A 20,641-nucleotide genomic window follows, 5' to 3' on the forward strand; every position below is an offset into this window, starting at 1 on the left:
TTTACTACTTTTGCATTTAGCCTCAGGGTATGTGCACACGATCAGTAAACGCTGCTGGTTGGACGCTGCATACTTGTGCAGCCTCAAGACGTTACACTGACGCCCGCAGCTCTCCTGCAGAGACTGACATGTGGCATGTCTTTCCAGACCGCAGCATGTCTATTTATCTTGCGGAGACGTGAGCCTCCACAAGATAAATTTCACCCGTACAATGTATTGGACGCGATGAAGCCGTTCGGTTCAGTGATCACATGCGGATTCACCTGCGTTCATTAGACGGCGGCGCTTTGGATGGAGCGGACATGTTCTGCATCCAAAGTGCTGCCGATTCCTGACGTCTGCACATACCCTTACAGGTTTTTGCAGTTTCTTTCTATGCCAGTCTATCCAATTCTAATCGGGGGAACAAGAGATGGGTATTCGGCATGCTAAAGAGGTGGAGAACCCTGGTAGTAACACAGCTAAGGTTTGCATCAAAGTGCATTAAGTTGCTACATTTTACTTGGCACAAAATCACAAAGATACTTTTACTTTCTATTTAATTTTAAAAAAGAAGGTAAATCACATGCACAATGTTAATTATTTTTTTCCCACTTAGGGGTTTTGTGGTCACGCTTCTGTTTGGAAAGATAACGTCTGAGAAGTACCTCGAGAAATGTGAGCTCTCCTTTCTTCCTCAAACTTCTGCTGGAATCTCAAGGGTAGGTCAGTGTGACGTCACATCTGATTCCATGTAACTTGTATGTGGACTTGTTACAGGTGGATAGAACCGAAACACAGCTTTTCCTATTTTCCTTTGTATTAAAAAATACTGTTATTATTTGGTACTTCTTTTTAAATCATCTGGTAATCCTCAAAAAAGACAACTCAAGACGTGGGTTGTGCATCAGAGCAGGAGTTGATCACGCCCGATTGCTGTGTAACTTTGCATGTGGTTTTATTCTTTAAAATACCTGAATAGAAAACATCCTGGTGACCGGCAGAGGCTGCCGACCTCGGGTCCATTATCAGCCCGCGTTACTATCCGTGTATGATGTGGGTGAAATGCGTTTCTGTACTCGGGACCATTCACTTAAACGCTCCAAAATAACATGGGTGTGCTGGGGGGCGTGCAGTTGGCATAGCTTTAGGGTTACTGTGCATTTTACCGAAGCTTGGGCTTTCTGCAGGGAGCGTTACACTAGCATTCTGCCATGAGAGATGTTCATCATGTTATTCCTCGGCATCAGTCACTTAGGAGATAATGAATGGATTACTTGTATGTGACCTCTGTGTGGCCTCGCTGCCCTGGTAATATGATGGGTGTGTTCATTGTACTGCGGTCATGCCTCACTTCTGTGCTGTGTGGGTATACCGCGCCCGTATGCTGCCAGGATGCTGGCCATGTGCCAGCATAAGAATCGGTGACATAACATGCCGACACAATGAGCTGTTCTGGTACATTCAACTCTGGCAAAAATTAAGAGACCACCACATCAAAACCCTGTCATGGGCAGCCCAATCTCCAGACCTGAACCCCATTGAAAACCTCTGGAATGTAATCAAGAGGATGATGGATAGTCACGAGTCCTCAAACAAAGAAGAACTGCTTAAATTATTGCACCAGAAGCATTGTGAAAGACTGGTGGAAAGCATGCCAAGACGCATGAAAGCTGTGATTAAATATCATGGTTATTCCACAAAATATTGATTTCTGAACTCTTCCGGAGTTAAAACGTTAGTATTATCGTTTCTAAATGATTATGAACTTGTTTTTTTGCATTATTTGAGGTCTGCAAGCAATGCATTTTTTTGTTATTTTGACCCTTTCTCATTTTCAGAAAATAAATACAAAATTTATTGCTTGGAACTGCGGAGACGTTGTCAGAAGTTTATAGAATAAAACACCAATTTACATTTTACTCAAAAATATACCTGTAAAGAGAAAAATCAGACAAACTGAACATTTTGCAGTGATCTCTTAATTTTTGGCATTGCTGTATTCCCTATTGGCGTGCCCCAATTATCTGACTTCATGATGGTATCTGCTAGCAGTAATCTGCTTTGTTGAATGTTTTCTTCTTGTTTCCTCTTATTCTTTTCATGATCCTAACCGCTACCATTCAGTTTATATTTTAGTGATATTTGTGGCATGTTTTATCTTTCATTTGTAAGTTGGGCATTTATAACACACTAGCTGTACTACCCGGCTTCGCCCGGGTTAATGACTGCTGTTAGCAAAATAGAATGTGTTAACAAAAATTTATTCTGCACACAAAAACCACAAAACAAATAGATAGAAATGTAATTATTAAAAGGCAAAAACTAAGCTAATAGAAGAATTTCACAACATATATTAGCTTTGTTATACTGAGAATGTCTTTGTTGCCTATATTAACCAATCAGAGCTCAGGTTAATTAACTGTAGCAAAATAGAAGCTGAGCTGTGATTGGTTGCTATTGGCAGCCTGATAAATCCCCAGCCAACAGGAAGCCCTCCCCCCTGGCAGTATATATTAGCTCACACATACACATAATAGACAGGCCATGTGACTGACAGCTGCCGTATTTCCTATATGGTACATTTGTTGCTCTTGTAGTTTGTCTGCTTATTAATCAGATTTTTATTTTTGAAGGACAATACCAGACTTGTGTGTGTTTTAGGGTGAGTTTCATGTGTCAAGTTGTGTGTGTTGAGTTGCGTGTGGCGACATGCATGTAGCGACTTTTGTGAGATGAGTTTTGTGTGGTGACATGCGTGTAGCAACATTTTGTGTGTCGAGTTGCATGTGACAGGTTAGTGTAGCAAGTTGTGTGCAGCAAGATTTGTGCATGGCGAGTTTTGCGCGTGGCGAGTTTTATGTGTGGTGCGTTTTGAGTATGTGCAAGTTTTATGTGAGGCAACTTTTGCATGTGGTGCAACTTTTGTACATGTGGCAATTTTTCTGTGTGTGCAAGTTTTGCATGAGGTGAGTTTTCCATGAGGTGAGTTTTGCACGTGTGGCGAGTTTTGCGTGAGCCTAGTTTTGCATATGGCGAGTTTTGCATGTAGCGAGTTTTGCGCGTTGCGAGTTTTGAGTGGTGACTTTTGTGTTTCGACTTTTATGTGGCGAGGTTGGTGTGTGTGTGGTGAAATGTGTGCTGAGGGTGGTATATGTGTTCAAGCACGTGGTAGTGTGTGGCGCATTTTGTGTTTGTGTTCACATCCCAGTGTGTGGTGAGTATCCCATGTCGGGGCCCCACCTTAGCAACTGTACGGTATATACTCTTTGGCACCATCGCTCTCATTCTTTAAGTCCTCATTGTTCACATCTGGCAGCTGTCAATTTTCCTCCAACACTTTTCCCTTCACTTTTTCCCCATTATGTAGATAGGGGCAAAATTGTTTGGTGAATTGGAATGCGCGGGGTTAAAATTTCACCTCACAACATAGCCTATGACGCTCTCGGGGTCCAGACGTGTGACTGTGCAAAATTTTGTGGCTGTAGCTGCGACGGTGCAGATGCCAATCCCGGACATACACACATACATACATACACACATTCAGCTTTATATATTAGATATACCTGTATGTAATCTCCTGTATATAGTATATACCTGTGTGTCATCTCACCTATATATAGTATATATCTGTGTGTCATCTCCTTCTGTATATAGTATATACCTGTATGTCATCTCCTCCTATACATAGCATATACCTGTATGTCATCTCCTCCTGTATATACTATATACCTGTAGGTAATCTGCTCCTGTATATAGTATATACCTGTGTGTCATCTCCTCCTGTATATAGTATATACCTGTATGTCATCTCCTCCTGTATGTAGTATGTACCTGTATGTCATCTCCTCCTCTATATAGTATATACCTGTGTGTCATCTCTCCTGTATATAGTATATATCTGTGTGTCATCTCCTCCTGTATATAGCATATACCTGTGTGTCATCTCCCCTGTAAATAGTATATACCTGTGTGTCATCTCCTCCTGTATATAGTATATAACTGTATGTCATCTCCTCCTGTATTAGCCCTCGTTCACACGTTATTTGGTCAGTATTTTTACCTCAGTATTTGTAAGCTAAAATGGCAGCCTGATAAATCCCCAGCCAACAGTAAGCCCTCCCCCTGGCAGTATATATTAGCTCACACATACACATAATAGACTGGTCATGTGACTGACAGCTGCCGGATTCCTATATGGTACATTTGTTGCTCTTGTAGTTTGTCTGCTTATTAATCAGATTTTTATTTTTGAAGGATAATACCAGACTTGTGTGTGTTTTAGGGCGAGTTTCGTGTGTCAAGTTGTGTGTGTTGAGTTGCGTGTGGCGACATGCATGTAGGGACTTTTGTGAGATGAGTTTTGTGTGGCGACATGTGTGTAGCAACTTTTTGTGTGTCGAGTTGCATGTGACAGGTTAGTGTAGCAAGTTGTGTGCAGCAAGTTTTGCGCATGGCGAGTTTTGCGCGTGGCGAGTTTTATGTGTGGTGCCTTTTGAGTATGTGCAAGTTTTGTGTGAGGCAACTTTTGCATGTGTTGCAACTTTTGTGTATGTGGCAATTTTTCTGCGTGTGGCAATTTTTCTGCATGTGCAAGTTTTGCGTGTGGCGAGTTTTCCATGAGGTGAGTTTTGCACGTGTGGCGAATTTTGCATGTGGAGATTTTTGCGCGTGGCGAGTTTTGAGCGGCGACTTTTGTGTTTCTACTTTTATGTGGTGAGGTTGGTGTATGTGTGGTGAAATGTGCGCTGAGGGTGGTATATGTGTTCGAGCACGTGGTAGTGTGTGGCGCATTTTGTGTGTGTGTTCATATCCCCGTGGTGGTGTGGTGATTATCCCATGTCGGGGCCCCACCTTAGCAACTGTACAGTATATACTCTTTGGCGCCATCACTCTCATTCTTTAAGTCCCCCTTGTTCACATCTGGCAGCTGTTAATTTGCCTCCAACACTTTTCCTTTCATATTTTCCCCATTATGTAGATAGGGGCAAAAATGTTTGGTGAATTGGAAAGCGCGAGGTTAAAATTTCACCTCACAACATAGCCTATGACGCTCTCGGGGTCCAGACGTGTGACTGTGCAAATTTTTGTGCCTGTAGCTGCGACGCCTCCAACACTTTTCCTTTCACTTTTTCCCCATTATGTAGATAGGGGCAAAATTGTTTGGTGAATTGGAAAGCGCGGGGTTAAAATTTCACCTCACAACATAGCCTATGACGCTCTCGGGGTCCAGACGTGTGACTGTGCAAAATTTTGTGGCTGTAGCTGCGACGGTTCAGATGCCAATCCCGGACATACATACATACATACATACATACACACACACACACATTCAGCTTTATATATTAGATTGCATGTATCCTTTATCAGACACACTCATTGAAGATAACTGTATCCATCTGACAGCCATCTCTCCGTCCTCCCCATAAGCACACACGCTCCGCTCTCGTGAGCACACTTGTTTATTTTAATGGAGATGAATGTACTGAATGTGGACAGGAACATGGGATTGGGTATTGTGGTATTTTAGCCATCTCCCTCCGACATCAGCTATTGCCGGACTGACGTGTTGACCCCATACTCCATTTGTCTGATCTTTCTATAATAAAGTTCATCTAACTTCTATTTGATGTGTATGCAGCATCACCTATCCCTAATGGACCTTGGACCTCAGCTGCTCTTTAGAGAGAACCTTTCACCACATTTAACTTGCTAAACTGGCAACATCATGATTAAGTGGATGATGATCTGAATAAAACAGTGTTTGTTTTTATTTCTGCTCTCCGCTGCAGAGATATTGGCTTGAAATTTATATAAGAATTTCACTTCAACCAAGCGGGTGTTAGCAGGGATTTGTATCTGGGTTTCTTTTTTTATCGCACACTGCAGCTCTCATTTCACAGCACTGTCATTTAATGAGATGAGAGCTGTAGTGTGTGAGCAGAGCTTTGGACCCATAGCTTTGCTCTCCTTCCTCTGCACAGTAATCACTGATCTGAGTGACCTGGCTAGACATCAGTCTTACTCTCAGATGGAGAAAAGCCAGTTGTGGGGGCATGATGCCTCCTTCTTATAAATGGGCAACGTCATAGAGGGGAAAAAAAGTAAATGCCCCCAGTGATAAATCTAAGCTAGCACCTCTCCAAAATCTCCAAAACGGAGATGAGAAATTAAGAAATTAAAAACTATTCACATCTTCAGCCACTTCATCAGGATAAACATAGAAGACCCATTCTTTGTCCCTCTTTATCTATGTTCTTTGTCCATCTTAAAGGTTTTATACCAAGTTTATAAGTTATTCCCATTCACTTGAATAGGGAGTCACTTAAAGAGGTTAGCTGGGACTTTTTTCTATGAGGCCAAGATGTTTCTGGCAGGCGGCTAATTACCTGCCTGTTCTACCCTGTGACAACCGCTTCCTGCTCAGGCAGCATTTCTATTGCTTCCCGTGATGTCATGTCGACAGTGCTGCTCGTTTTCTTCCTGTCTGCTCTGTCAACAGGGGGTTACTGCTGACATTCGGCATCCCGCAGTAAGGCAGCAGGGATTTGGCGTCAATCAACGTGACGTCCACAGTGACGCCCTTTCGACAGAGCAGACAGGAAGAGAAAGAGCTGCACTGTGAGCGGCGTGACATCACAGGAAGCTGGTGAATCGCTGGCAGGAGCAGTTTGTGACCTCTCGGCAGAGCAGGCAGATAGTTGGCAAGAACCTGCTGGTAGGTTCTTGGGCCCCATAGGAAAAAAACAAACAAAAGTTCCTGATAACCCGTTTCATGTCCGTTTACTCCACGATTATCGTAAACAATCGTTCCCAACAATCTTTTCCCAATAATGGTGCTGTCTAACCAGCTGCTGATCACCTGATGAATTACCTGCACAAAAGATCAACGTTCTCAGCAGCACATCATCCTGTGTAGACAGAAACTGTGCTGCCGAGAACAATGATAACCTATGCGCACTGAATGAACAGTTCATCAAAAGTGTGATCTGCCAGTGTAAAACGGGCAAAAAATAGCCGCCGATCAATAAATATTTACTGATCAGCGGTCAATGCACTTTTATTGATCGCTGGCAGTCTGAGCTAAAGAATGTAGCTCTCCAGAGTCCTGTCTGAATGGCCTGAGGTGCACACGCTTGGCCTCCATTCATTAGCCGGCCTACTCTCCTTCGTTGAGATGAGGCTCAGTAAAGCCACGTTCTCAGAACTGCTTGGGATCCCAGTGGTCAGACCCCTATCAATTAGTACGTTAACCCGTATCCATAGGAGAGGGGAGAACTTCTTAACTTTGCACCAACCATTTAAACATCGTTTTCCCTTGAAAGCGCCATTATTTATACATCCAGATGTTGTGGTCTGTATCCCAATTATCATATTGGATTAATAAAGAGCTCTGTATTTGACGTCTTATAATATTAAACAATGTTGTTTGTTCAGTTTAATGACGTTTTATGCTTTTTTTTCATTTTACCTTTAAAGGGACCCTGCCGGCACAGAATGACAGTTCATACTGTGTCCTGCCGCCTGTTTTTGCTTCAGTCTACACCCCCCCTCTTCTTTGATTCTCCGCTCTGGCTTCATAGAGAAGGAAGGGTGGAGATGGACTTAAACCAAGCAGATGTGAAGGTGTATATAAATGATTGGCCCCGCCATGATGCACTGAGCGCCTGTGCTTGGCTAGAACAGTTGTTCTGTGCGGACAGTCCCTTTTTTAAAGGAATGTATCGCATCAACCACGGTCAGAAAACACCCTATGGACGTCAGTGGTAGAGTGTTGTGGGCATGCTCTGCGATCTGACACACTCCGCTTCAAGGGTCTCCTGCCAGTCTGTGCTTCCAGGTCCATTTGGGTGGACATGTGACCGCTGCAGCCAATGACTGGTCACATCGGTGAGGTGTTCACAGCTGGAGCCAGTAATTGCCTGAAGCAGACAAATGCCTATCTGAGCCAAATGCTAAGAATGGAGACCGACGGAGGACCTTGGCAGAATTAGGACAGGCGTGGCAGGTGATGACTGAGGGAAGGTTTCATTGTATTTTGTGACTTTTTCACTTTAAAAGTTCAATAACTCTTTCGGCATAAAACAATACTCAGTCCTTTACAAATCCACATCTACTAAATGTACAGCCTTACCAAGGTCAGGTTTATGATTTACCTCTCGTAAAGGCTTATCAGATTGGCCGGTGCCTCATAAACCCGCGCTGGCACTGCTGGGAGAGATTTTCCGCAGTATAAGCCTGGAAACGTCTACTGGATTATAGGGTTGGAGTCCCAATGAGACGGCGAACATGAGGAAACGTATTTGTACCCCTGAGCCAGTGATAAGACCTTGAGAAGTTCAAGTGGACAGTGGAAGTTTCCTTGGCAAATTGTCCCTGAGGAAGTTTGTGACTGTCCAAGACCAACCTCCTTCCGTACAATAGCATTATTGTGTAGACCTTGAGAGTAGTGGCTACCACGGATGGGGCTGATACAGAATGGGGTCTTCCTGGGGTCCTCTCCATAGAAGACACAAGGCTGCTCATTGTTTGGGTAATGTCTGGTGCACGGCACACAGGGAATCCATGGAGAGGAAAGCTGCTCTTATTTTATCATATGTCACACCATTTGTTGTAAAGCTGGAGAATAGAGGGCTTACACCATTGCCAGTATGGGTGATGGGACAGCAGGACCATCTCCTCCGCAGTGACCTCTGCATGCCCACAGCACTCTTCTATTAGTTTCCATTAGTGGGGCTGAAAATCTCATATTGCCTATAGTCATTATTTTTATTTTTTTAGGTTTTAGAAGAAATGAAACGTGAAGCTAAACCCATCAAGATTGACAGAAGGGTCACCGGTGCCAATATGATCGACGAACCCCTGCAGCAAGTAAGCGTTTACCGCAGCCTTGTTTTCCTGTAGTCGTCTTACTTTTCTCATCTGTATTATTATTTTTATTATTTTTTTTTAATCCATTGATTTAGTAATGTATTCGTTAAAAATAGAAGAAATGCAGATGGAATAAAGTCTGTCTTCTGCATTTCATCAGTGTTACATGGATGCTCATAGACTTTAATGGCCGAGTCTGATCTGCAAAACAGATCACAATAGGACGTGTTCTGCTTCTCGCAGATCGGAGACACAGATCCGACTTTAAAACAGATGTGTGTGTGGATCAATGAAACTTTGGGTCCGAGATAAAAAAAAAAAAAAAGAAAAACTGATCGTACACATGGGACTCTAGGATCAAAAATGGAGGAAAATTGAATAGCACTGAAGAAAAACACTGTTTATTCCTGTTTGTAACAAAAAGTCTGAATGTGGTTTTCATTGCAAGACAAAAAAAAGTAGTAAAAAAAAAAAGGCAACTGATGTGTGAATAGCAGTATCATGTAATAGAGTAAAATACAGTGCCTTTTCTTCGATCTTTGTGTTGCCCTGTTCCTCTATTACTCATCCTTATATTGATACCTGGACATAACATTCCTCTTGGCGGTGGTACAGTTCGTCAGTTGTATGGGGGCTTTGTCACGAGGGAATTAATAACTGAAATGAAATATGGGGCAGATGTGCAGTACTCGCCGCGGCCACTGTCGGTAGATGGAGCCCCTCCGTAACTGAGCACTTCCGCCACCGTCATCAGCTGGGGGTGCCGGGTGTTGCACCCCACCAATCAGACATGGATTACCCACCCTAAGGATAGGCCACAATGATAAAGTAGTGGCCAACCTCTGTAATAGATGCCGGTATTTTCTATAGCTGACATGTCTGTGCTGGCAGGCCCTCCGGAGGGTCTATCCTTGCAGGACGCAGTGAGCACACGGTGCAGCGCTTTTCTCGCATTGTGCCGCCGCTCACCTGCGCTCTATAGCAGAAAGGAAGTGACTTCTCACACAGACAATGGAAAGGAAATTCTGCAATAACAATCTGCTGAGGACACAGAAACACAGACGCTGTCAGCACTCCTCACCCGAGCAGCCACACTGCTAATATATCTCTGCTAGTCAGTGTTAGCCACCTACAGAGGGTGAAACGTTATCAACTGGAGCCTCCCCCCAGACCAAGGTTATGTCTGGGCCCCCACCTATAGTGGAAGGCTCTGCTAGTGTTCAGTATTACAGTAGGGGCAGAACCAGCCAATCATGATGCTGCCGCCAAAGGTAGACCCATGTAAGCTACAATCACTACTATAAAGATGGCCTCTGCGGCCGCACCGCAGGGTGAGAAGCGCTGATCTAGAGAGAATTATTCTAGAAATCGGGGGAGATGACCCAAAGACATGGAAACCACAAATTGTTTCTGCTTCCATATGTCTGAGTGTTTCCTACAAATCGCCATACCAATATATTCTATTGTAACCATGCCATGTAATTGAGAGGTTGTCACACAGGCCATTCACTGCAGCCACTATTGTGGGATCGGCCCCATCTACCAGGCATATAAAGCCACATGCCACAAAGGTCTGGGCTGGAAATACCCCTTTAAGTCCTGAAGAACTTTTTAACGGGACCATGCTGCATTGCTACACAAGAAGAGATGAAGATTTAGTTAAAGAAGGATTCCAACCACAAGTAGTGTTTATATGCTTTAAAGCAGGCCGGCTGTCAGTCAGGGCCAGGGGCTCGGTTACAGCGGTCGCTCTGTATACTCCGAGTGGTGACTGAACTGCCCCGCCCCCATGACTGAATACCGAATGCTGGGGGGAGAATAAAGATCGTTTTCTCCCCTTTAAAATCCTAAATCAATGTGGCGCCTGTCCTGAGATCTCTCACCAATGGCAACAGTATATAGAGCAGTTCTCATAATATATTGTCCTTCTCCACGTGATTACAGCAGAGAGTCACTGACCGCTGCACTTATACCCCCGTAGTTTAATTCTCTCTGCCACAGTGCACTCAATGTGGGGTAACAATTCGCCATTAGGCTGGAATCACACGAGCGTATGGCATCTGATGTGAGAGTATTTGGTGCGAGATGCTCCTGCTCTGCCACAAACGGGAGCCGAGCGTCCTGCTGCTGTACTTCGATCCTCTTGAATGACCGGATCGCAGCACAGGTGCAGAGAAGGTGGAGAAAGCCATTTCTGCATCTCCTCGATGGCCTGACTCACCGTGTATTGGACTGCACTGGGATGACATCCGAGTGCAGTCCAATGCTTGACTCGCACCCATAGGCATGTAAGGATGCGTGTGAGCCGAGTCTCGCTGCCAATCGCTGTATGCGGCCATTGTTCTTTTATGACAATAATCGCAGATGTGATCTGCCCCATAGAATAACACTGGTGCGAGTGCTATGATGATTATACTGTAACGTCAGCAGGAAGGTGCGGGTTAGCGATCACATTTCCCCCTGAAATTCTAGAGCACGTATATCATCCATCTCGTGTGTATTTTGATTTATGTTTTGTAGGTTGTATCATGGAAAGTTAGGCGATAGCCAATATGGCCGCCACTACAGGCCGTCACCGAGCTTCCCTGCTCTGATTAGTGGCACACGAGTATTTTCCATCCTATGCCGTTTATTTTATCTTATGGCGTCTTCCTTAGATTTGTGGCAGACGACGTGTTACTGCATTTCTGCCGCTGCTTATGACTCTGACAATCCTCCAGACGGGTTTTCTGTGTGTTTTAGGTGATACAGTTTTCCTTGAGGGACTATATCCAGTATTGGTATTACACACTAAGCGAGGACGAATCATTTCTCCTTGAAATCCGTCAGACTGTTCAGAATGCACTTGTTCAATTTTCCACCCGGTAAGTAAACTGTTTTATCATGTCCTTTTGCTGTGACCGAGGACGTGGCGCAGCCTTCCTGCACGTGCGCTCAGTTGACTTATTTTTCCTTGTTAAGTTGCAACTTGGCGTAAAGATATTTTTATGGTCAATTGAATACAAATATTAACTGCGGAGCTTGTTCACAAGCTGAATTTTTTTGGATGTTTTTGCAGCAGAAAAAAACGCAGTGTTTTACAGTGTCAGCAAAGTCAGTGTGATTGGCCAAAAGCACTATAATTCTTCTATGGTTTACTTTAAATTTTTTTTTTTTTTTTTACGTTTAGTGGAACTTTATGCAGCCACTGAAAGGTTGTAAGTACGGTACTTTCTGTGAAACACATCAGAGTTTGCTACAGTGTTCCATCCAGACTGGGTGATCTTCTGGGAACCAAATCTGTGCGCAGCCTTTGTGTCTCCTGTCCTCCTAGTTTGCTATAGAGAAACAATGGCAGAAAATTATCATCAAATGCTTTCTTTTTGTTTCATGTCTTATGACCAGAGGAAAGATGAGTCACCCGAGTTTCTTCTTTGGAAGCCAAAGTAAAACCTTATTGTGACCTGGATCTAATCTTGTCAGACACACAAACTGCTGTAAAATCTATTAGAGTTTGGAGAATTGATTTCCCATCTGTCCCATCTGTTGTTCTATTCTGCTCCTTAAGATGTTCAGGGAAACGAAAAGCTTTAGTTGGATAGGAAGCCAAAGACTGAAAGCTCCCTGATCTTATGGAGTAAGAAAGATGGCTGTAAGGAGGCAGAGGGTAGCGCTGCTTACCAATAATGAGATTACTTACCTACATGTACCAGTCTAAAGTGCAACACAGTCTCAAGGAACTTGAAGGGGTTGTTTAAAGTCTGCAGTCACTCTGTGACTGCAGACTTTTCAATCCTCGCAGCACATGGTGAGAATTCTACAGTGCTAAGAGGGTGGTCACCAGGCTGCATGTATGTGATTTGCATATAAGCATTTACATGACAACTAGATGTGTGTTATCTCGCTCAGTACAAGTGAATTGAGTGAGTCTGGGCACGTCTAGTTGTGATGTGGCAATAAGTATGCAGATTTCATACTTGCAGGCGTGTGGCCTCCCACTCTCTGCGCTGGATAACGCTCAACATGCAGTGCGTTCACTGTGAGGATTGAAAAGTCTGCAGTCACATAGAGTGACTGCAGACTCTAACCTCATGCCTGGAACAATCCTTTTAAATGTAGACTTTAGAAGAACAATCTTCAGTCTCCTCTTAATAGTTATTTTAATAGGTTTTTCCATGCCTGGGTTACCTTTCAGTAGGCACTGTATCCAGCAGAATCCTATCACTGTGTAATATACTCATGGTTAAGATTGGGCTTTGCTTGCTGGTTTTTAGTGGCCATCGTGTGACTGCTCATAAGCGATTTGTGGCTACAAAGTGCTGTAAAATGTTGTGTTTTTTGTTTTTTATTTTTCCTTTTCGTTGCGGAGATATTGGCAATCAAAGTATTGGAAACTAATGAATTAACTCTCGTTAAGTCCGAGAGGGTTAGTGCATACATTACACTGAGGACGAGTACTTCTGCCTTCTTTATGGCGCTCACCAATCATAAGGGAGGGAATAACAGGCCGAGTTGGGAATAACCCTTCAAATAAAATGAAGGAATGGGTATAAACTGTACTAATAGCATGGAGCTTTTGATGTAATAACTGCTCTTATGTTTTCAGACATTAATGTGTGTTGTAGTAAAAGCTTTCTCTCTTTCAGGTCTAAAGAAATTGACTGGCAGCCTTATTTTACCACCCGATTAGTAGATGACTTTGCTACTCACCTCCGAGTGTTCAGAAAAGCTCAGCAGAGGATGGCAGAGAAGGAAGATCAGAAGAAAGGTAACGCAACCTTTCAAACTCATGGCCGCCCTCCATGCATGGATGTGCAGCACCCTCCATGTTGGTGAATGTGGCTGCGTTGTGGTTCTAGAGCAGTGATGATGAAGAAATAATGGAGGGACCTCAAATTATTACTGGGGGTCAAGGCAACCAGGCCCCATCCGGAAGTTGTGGAAGATCGGAGCGATATAACAAAGTGGTTGGATTGTTTTCGACTTTAAAATAATTGATTTTACAAATAGGGAGGTATATGTCACTGCGAGTCCCTGCAGCTCTTTGGTTGTGAGATGGATGAAATCTTCCTACCTACTGATGGGTATTCTGACTTAGTGCAAAAGTGAAGCTAGGCCTTTTCACTTCTGCTTCAAGGACCAAGAAGGGGGCTGACTTGGCTATGAAACTGAGCTAGACAGTCCCCGTCATAGACTTCACCAGTCCTGGATCGAGACTGGATGGACAGAGAGAAAGCTGCTGTCAGGAACAAAGCCAAAGTGGAGCTGTTGGTGCATACAGTAAACCAAGTCCTGGTGAAGCCTCCATAAATAATTTCACATTGAAACCAATCCAGCCTCCATTTTTATTTGTCTCAGAAGCTCCATTCATCTCTACTACGGCAAAACACAGCATGACCTTCATAGAACAAGAAAATCTTAGCTCATCCACAGTGCAATGTAATAATGGGGTATGAATGCAAATGTCATAAGCTTTATATTATGTGCACTCAGTGATTCCAAGAAGAACATTTTTACTTTTCATTTTTAGTGATTTTTTTTCTTGTGGGAGGATGGTAAAATAACAGCTGACAACACACAAAACAAATTTGTCCAGTGTTTGATGCTTTCCAAGGATCTTGCTGTTCTACTGTGGTTTATTCTTCTGCAGTCTATTTAGGGAATGTTTTATTAATTAGACTTCCATTAGGTTTGCATTGATTTATTACATTGTCAGCAGATAATGGGTTTCTCTTTTGTTTCCTATTAGTTTACTGTGAATTGTGTGTTTTGTGAGATTTTTGTATGGAAGCATGCACCCTACATATTATAACAATGTGGACCTCGCATATAATGACTGCTGAATTAATCCGTGTGTTAACCCTTTCTTGTTTTACTCGCAGACACAGCTGAAGATTTTGTAGATACTTTTTTTGAAGTTGAGGTTGAAATGGAGAAAATAGTCTGCCGTGACCTCGTCTGCACCTCTTCCAAAGATGAGGAAGGTTTGTTTCACCATTTGTATTTTTGATCATTCTTGTCTGTCATTTTTTGTTGTTGTTGCTACTATGTGGTCTTAAAAGAGGACCTTTCACCAAATTTAAAGGGGTTGTCCAGTCTTGGCCTACAAGTCTGCAGTCACTCTATACCTGCGGACTTGTGAAACGCTCTGTGAGATTCTCCTGTGCTGGGAGCGAGCTTCCATATAACTGCAGGTACATCATATGCATGCTCCCGGCCAGAAACAGACGAAATGGGCACGGCATCGCTCAATGCGAGTGTATTGAGCGAGGGTGGAAATAGTTATAGTCTGAATGTGACCAGTAGTATACATATCGCATACGTGCGGTCACATGGTCACCCGCTCCCGGTGTGAAGGAGAGAATGGCTAATGAAATCAATTATTAACCGTACATAAGCTAGCGCAGAAGTGGTGTGGCAAGATGGCGTCTGCATCCTGGAACAACGCCCCGGAAGGAATCCTTGGAATGTGAAGTAGATAGCACTGAGGACTGCATATGGAATCACAGACTGACATGATGGGTGCTCAGGAGATGTGCGACACCCTTTTCCTGGATGCTATATGATCTTTTGTTTGTACTAATAAAATCAGTTGTGTGCCAGCTTTTGCTGAGAGAGGAGCACATATCTGACTTCTGTGTCCGATGTAATTCCTCTATGCAGGCACTTGGCTCATATTTATTAGGTTGGGGGCAGGCAGTCATTAAGATCTCGCCTTAAGGCTATGTGCACACGTCTGGAATTGCCACGGAATTTTCCGCAGCAATTCCGGAACTCCCTGCAGCGGAAAAAACGCATGCGGAATTGGCATGCGTTTTCCCGCTAAACACTAGCGTTTTACAAGCTTCATTAGCTTGCAGAATGCTAGCGTTTACAAACAATCTGTAGCATCGCTTAGAAAACTGATTGACAGTTGCCTATGCAGCATCAATAGTAAAAAGATATAATGCTAAAAATAATTAAAAAAAAAAAAAAATCATGATATTCTCTCCTTCCGGCGTCCCCCACAGCCTTCCTGATGCTCGCGATGCTCTCGTTCCCAGTAATGCATTGCGAGAATGACCTGTGGTGACGTAGCGGTCTCGCGAGACCGCTACATCATCACAGGACATTGCCGCAAGGCATTATTGGGAACGAGAGCATCGCGAGGAGCAGGAAGACTGCTGGGGACGCTGGAAGGTGAGAATATCTAGATTTTTTATTTTAATTCTTTTTTTTTTTTATAACAATTATATAGTTCCCAGGGCCTGGAGGAGAGTCCTCTCCTCCACCCTGGGTGCCAACCGCACTTACTTCCCGCATGGTGGGCATAGCTACATGCGGAAAGTAAGCGGATCAATGCATTCCTATGTGTGTGGAATACCCGCGATTCCGCACAAAGAATGAACATGCTGCGTTTTTTTTCCAGAATGCGATTGCCGCGGAAAAAAACGCAACATGTGCACAAAAATTGTGGATTGCATTCTAATAATAGGATGCTTAATGTATGCATTTTTTTTTTCCGCGTTTTTATCGAGAAAAAAAACCCCCGCGAAAAATACTGTATGTGTGCACACAGCCTAAGAGATCACACCGGCACTGGAGAATCCTCGCAGGGCGCACGATGTGAGGATTCACAATTTGACTGTCAAATGGTAACTGCAGATCTGTAGGTTAAGGCCCGACGACCCCTTTAATCTGTGGATGCTGAATGGGAGTCCTGTGAACTGCCTGTTACGTGAAGGAATCTGCAGCTCCTCTTTTGATTAGCCTGTCTGGTGCGATGTGATCAAAGAGTGACACACCTATGATGTTCAGCTAATGAAAAGAAGAGCCGTGGATGCTGGTGGGTCTGAGGATCATTCTCTGGACTTCCATCCATCATCCTCCGATTATGGAGTTGGTTGCTGGGATGGGTCTTGCAAATCGATTCGCACCGACTTTGGTAAAAAACACAATTCTTTCGGCTTTTTCTGTAATGAGTAATTAACCCATATGACCTCTTAAGGTTTCTCCCCAGTGTAAATATGAAGCCACCTTCACATGTCGTAACTTTGTTTGTGTCTTCAGGGTTCCTGAAGGATTTATGTGAAGTTTTACTGTATTTATTGCTACCTCCTGGAGACTTCCAGAACAAGATCATGCGATACTTTGCGCGGGTGAGAAGAGAGGAAATTCCAAGTTACCAGATTCATCTGATATTGAATAACGACTTACTCTAGCTGCCTGCTTTTCCCTTTAGGAAATCCTATCACGAGGAATTCTTCTTCCTTTAATAAACCAGCTCAGTGATCCTGATTATATTAATCAATATATCATTTGGATGGTGAGCTCCTCAATGATCTTTATAAATCATTTATTATGCATGCTTTTTAAAGTTTTGGAAAGAATAAGATCTAGTTCAGCAAGTGTTATGTCTGCGGATGAAGGTGTAGCATGAAACACACATTTCTGCTCACACCATCTTGAATGGCGCTTTCAAGTTTAGAGTCACGTACAAAGACTTTATAGCTTGACATGTTGCTTTAGAGAAGTGCAGACGACTGCCATATAGAGGGTTCTGTTCTGTGCAAATCGGGTCATCTCCCATAGAAATGGTACATTATAAAATGATAATGTATAAGCAAAAGTCTCCAAGCAGAATGTTTTTGTTGGTGGTGGTACTCTGCAAATTTTCTACATTGATTGTCATCAATTCTTCAGTCTCTAGTGGTGTCCGCTATCTAATTTTCCCAAAACCCACACACACATAACTCTACTCTACAGAAAATTAATTAGTATATAGAAATATGGGAGAAAACCAGACTCTGTATAGAGGAGTTTATGTAGACAAGCTACAGAGTGTGTGGCAATGTTCCCCTCCATGGGATTTGGGTTCAGGTCCCCATAGCTGCATGATAATGGTGCAATCTGATCCTGGTCCATTCATATAGGCGATCATCCTCTGCCACATGTACTTCTGCTTGAGGGTGGCCATAACATCACATAGCCATCTCTATATATATATATGTGTATATGTGTGTGTATATATACACTCACCGGCCACTTTATTAGGTACACCTGTCCAACTTCTTGTTAACACTTAATTTCTAATCAGCCAATCACATGGCGGCAACTCAGTGCATTTAGGCATGTAGACATGGTCAAGACAATCTCCTGCAGTTCAAACCGAGCATCAGTATGGGGAAGAAAGGTGATTTGAGTGCCTTTGAACGTGGCATGGTTGTTGGTGCCAGAAGGGCTGGTCTGAGTATTTCAGAAACTGCTGATCTACTGGGATTTTCACGCACAACCATCTCTAGGGTTTACAGAGAATGGTCCGAAAAAGAAAAAAAATCCAGTGAGCGGGAGTTCTGTGGGCGGAAATGCCTTGTTGATGCCAGAGGTCAGAGGAGAATGGGCAGACTGGTTCGAGCTGATAGAAAGGCAACAGTGACTCAAATCGCCACCCGTTACAACCAAGGTAGGCCTAAGAGCATCTCTGAACGCACAGTGCGTCGAACTTTGAGGCAGATGGGCTACAGCAGCAGAAGACCACACCGGGTACCACTCCTTTCAGCTAAGAACAGGAAACTGAGGCTACAATTTGTACAAGCTCATCGAAATTGGACAGTAGAAGATTGGAAAAACGTTGCTTGGTCTGATGAGTCTCGATTTCTGCTGCGACATTCGGATGGTAGGGTCAGAATTTGGCGTAAACAACATGAAAGCATGGATCCATCCTGCCTTGTATGGAGCATCTTTGGGATGTGCAGCCGACAAATCTGCGGCAACTGTGTGATGCCATCATGTCAATATGGACCAAAATCTCTGAGGAATGCTTCCAGCACCTTGTTGAATCTATGCCACGAAGAATTGAGGCAGTTCTGAAGGCAAAAGGGGGTCCAACCCGTTACTAGCATGGTGTACCTAATAAAGTGGCCGGTGAGTGTATATATATATATTTTTATTTTTTTTTTATATTTATATATATATTTTTTTTAAATTAAAGTACCAAATCCTTCTCATCCCCAACGTGATTTATTTTAAAACAAAGTCGGAAGGCCTCCGTGGCTGTACGTGGCCATTGATGGGCTTGAGAATACAGTTTCCACCTTGTATGGAGTGGTGGAGGTGCCTTCTGCAGTTTGCGCTGTTCTTAGCGAAGCCGTCATATATAAAGTCTGTGACTATCAGGAGGTGTATTGACTGCTATTCCTCTTGCGCTTCCCTAAGTACGTGTAATTTTTTTTTAAAACAGATTTTTTTAAAATTTCAGATTCGTGATTCCAATTGCAACTATGAGGCCTTCATGAATGTCATTAAGTTAAGTGACAATATTGGGGAGCTGGAAGCTGTGAGGGACAAAGCTGCTGAAGAATTACAGTATCTCCGTTCATTAGACACCGTGGGAGAAGGTAAGGAGAAGAGTTGATTAGTTCTTTGTGCCACATTCTTCTAATCTTGGAGCCATCCTTACGTACAACACATTTTATCTATTCTGTCTGCACACCCCTAACCTATTCTGTCTAGTTAGTCATGTTGTTTTCTTTTGAGGGTGCAATATTGGCAGTTTGATCCAAGCAGAGTCATAGCTTTTATCATGTCCATTCCACCTTTTAATAGTTGCGTAAACAGCCAGAGAGATGACTGTTCCTCCTGAAAAGCAGATCTGGTACAACATTTAACAAAACAGGCAGCATATACCTTATTATATAGGTCTTATTACTGATGAGGCTGGTGTACTTGCTTTGAAAATCAATTTTAGAATATCTATTGTCCTTTCTGAAAATGTAATGTCTCCTCCCACCTTGCCTGATAGGTTCAGTGTCCTCCCTCCCTGCTCAAGTCACACACTGCTCAGGACAAGCTGCAGCTGTCAGTCAGTGGAGATTGAGCATACTTGGACTTATGAGCTTTCTCAATAACTTGCTGGATCCCTAAAATTCTCACATTAAAGTCAATATTAATAAAGTTCCCAGAGTTTTGTTTATTTTTTAATTTTTTGAGAAGTTCAAAAACCAAGTTTTTTTTCAATCAGAATCTGCTTTAGTAAATGCTCCGCTTTGGGGGGTTTTTATTTTTTTGTAGTGGTTTTTGAAGAGTTTTTTTTTTTTTTTCCAGACGCATTCTCTACAGCCTTTTGATTTGACATTGTCTAATTTGGAGGGATTTTGTTCAGGATCCTCTGGAAAGAGGTGACAGGCACTTTCTTTTTTTCACCAGACATTTTTCAAAACTTCTTTAGGATAAAAATAAACCTAAACTCGAATTGCAGTTGATATAGATCTAAGATCTATTGAATAATCCATGTAATTTGCTGACTGATGAGCTTTAAAGAGAATTTGACATCTGCCCTAGCCCACCCCTCACACCCCCAAACTGTCTGCATTCTAAACGGCCCCTTTAAGTTGCTTATTGATTGCTGAATGATTGAGATTAGTCCTGAAGCAGCGGTCACAATGTGGACAAGTGACTAGTCTTGGGGAGGAGTGTTGATTATCCCAGGCCGATCTTTCATCTATTCCTGCTCCAGTGGTCGTGAGCAACATGATTTACAAAAGCGATGTCGCCTCTTGCTCTTTGCGAATATTGCACATGTGCGTGATTTTCATCATCCCTGAAAATGTGCAGTGAAGGCGGGTGTACATGCTCCGTTTCAGCGGCTCGCTACACATGCCCAGGGAGGTGGCAGGGACGCTGGACTCGACAGCCGCGGAAGAGCTCCACTTTTACTGTCAGAAAATGTTACCGCTCCCATATGCCACCAAAGAAACGCACAAACCAACGATTATAACGATCTTGAGAAGGACGTTTTTGGATGGTAATTGTGGAGCTCCTCAGAGTCCGGCGC

At 43.2% G+C, this 20,641-nt stretch overlaps 1 protein-coding gene across 5 annotated transcripts in view; it reads left to right on the forward strand.

The window, feature by feature from the left end:
• SNX13 (sorting nexin 13) overlaps positions 1-20,641 on the forward strand; it is a 126,097-nt gene that overhangs the window by 48,666 nt on the left and 56,790 nt on the right. For all 5 annotated transcript variants that reach the window (XM_077268736.1, XM_077268738.1, XM_077268741.1 and 2 more), the window contains 8 exons: positions 599-701; positions 8,761-8,850; positions 11,593-11,714; positions 13,476-13,597; positions 14,712-14,813; positions 16,879-16,967; positions 17,051-17,134; positions 19,067-19,205. In XM_077268736.1, coding sequence (XP_077124851.1) covers positions 599-701; positions 8,761-8,850; positions 11,593-11,714; positions 13,476-13,597; positions 14,712-14,813; positions 16,879-16,967; positions 17,051-17,134; positions 19,067-19,205 — 851 coding nt within the window. The remainder of the gene's footprint in view (positions 1-598; positions 702-8,760; positions 8,851-11,592; positions 11,715-13,475; positions 13,598-14,711; positions 14,814-16,878; positions 16,968-17,050; positions 17,135-19,066; positions 19,206-20,641) is intronic.

This window comes from Ranitomeya variabilis, chromosome 6, assembly GCF_051348905.1.
Source record: "Ranitomeya variabilis isolate aRanVar5 chromosome 6, aRanVar5.hap1, whole genome shotgun sequence".
NCBI lineage: Eukaryota > Metazoa > Chordata > Amphibia > Anura > Dendrobatidae > Ranitomeya > Ranitomeya variabilis.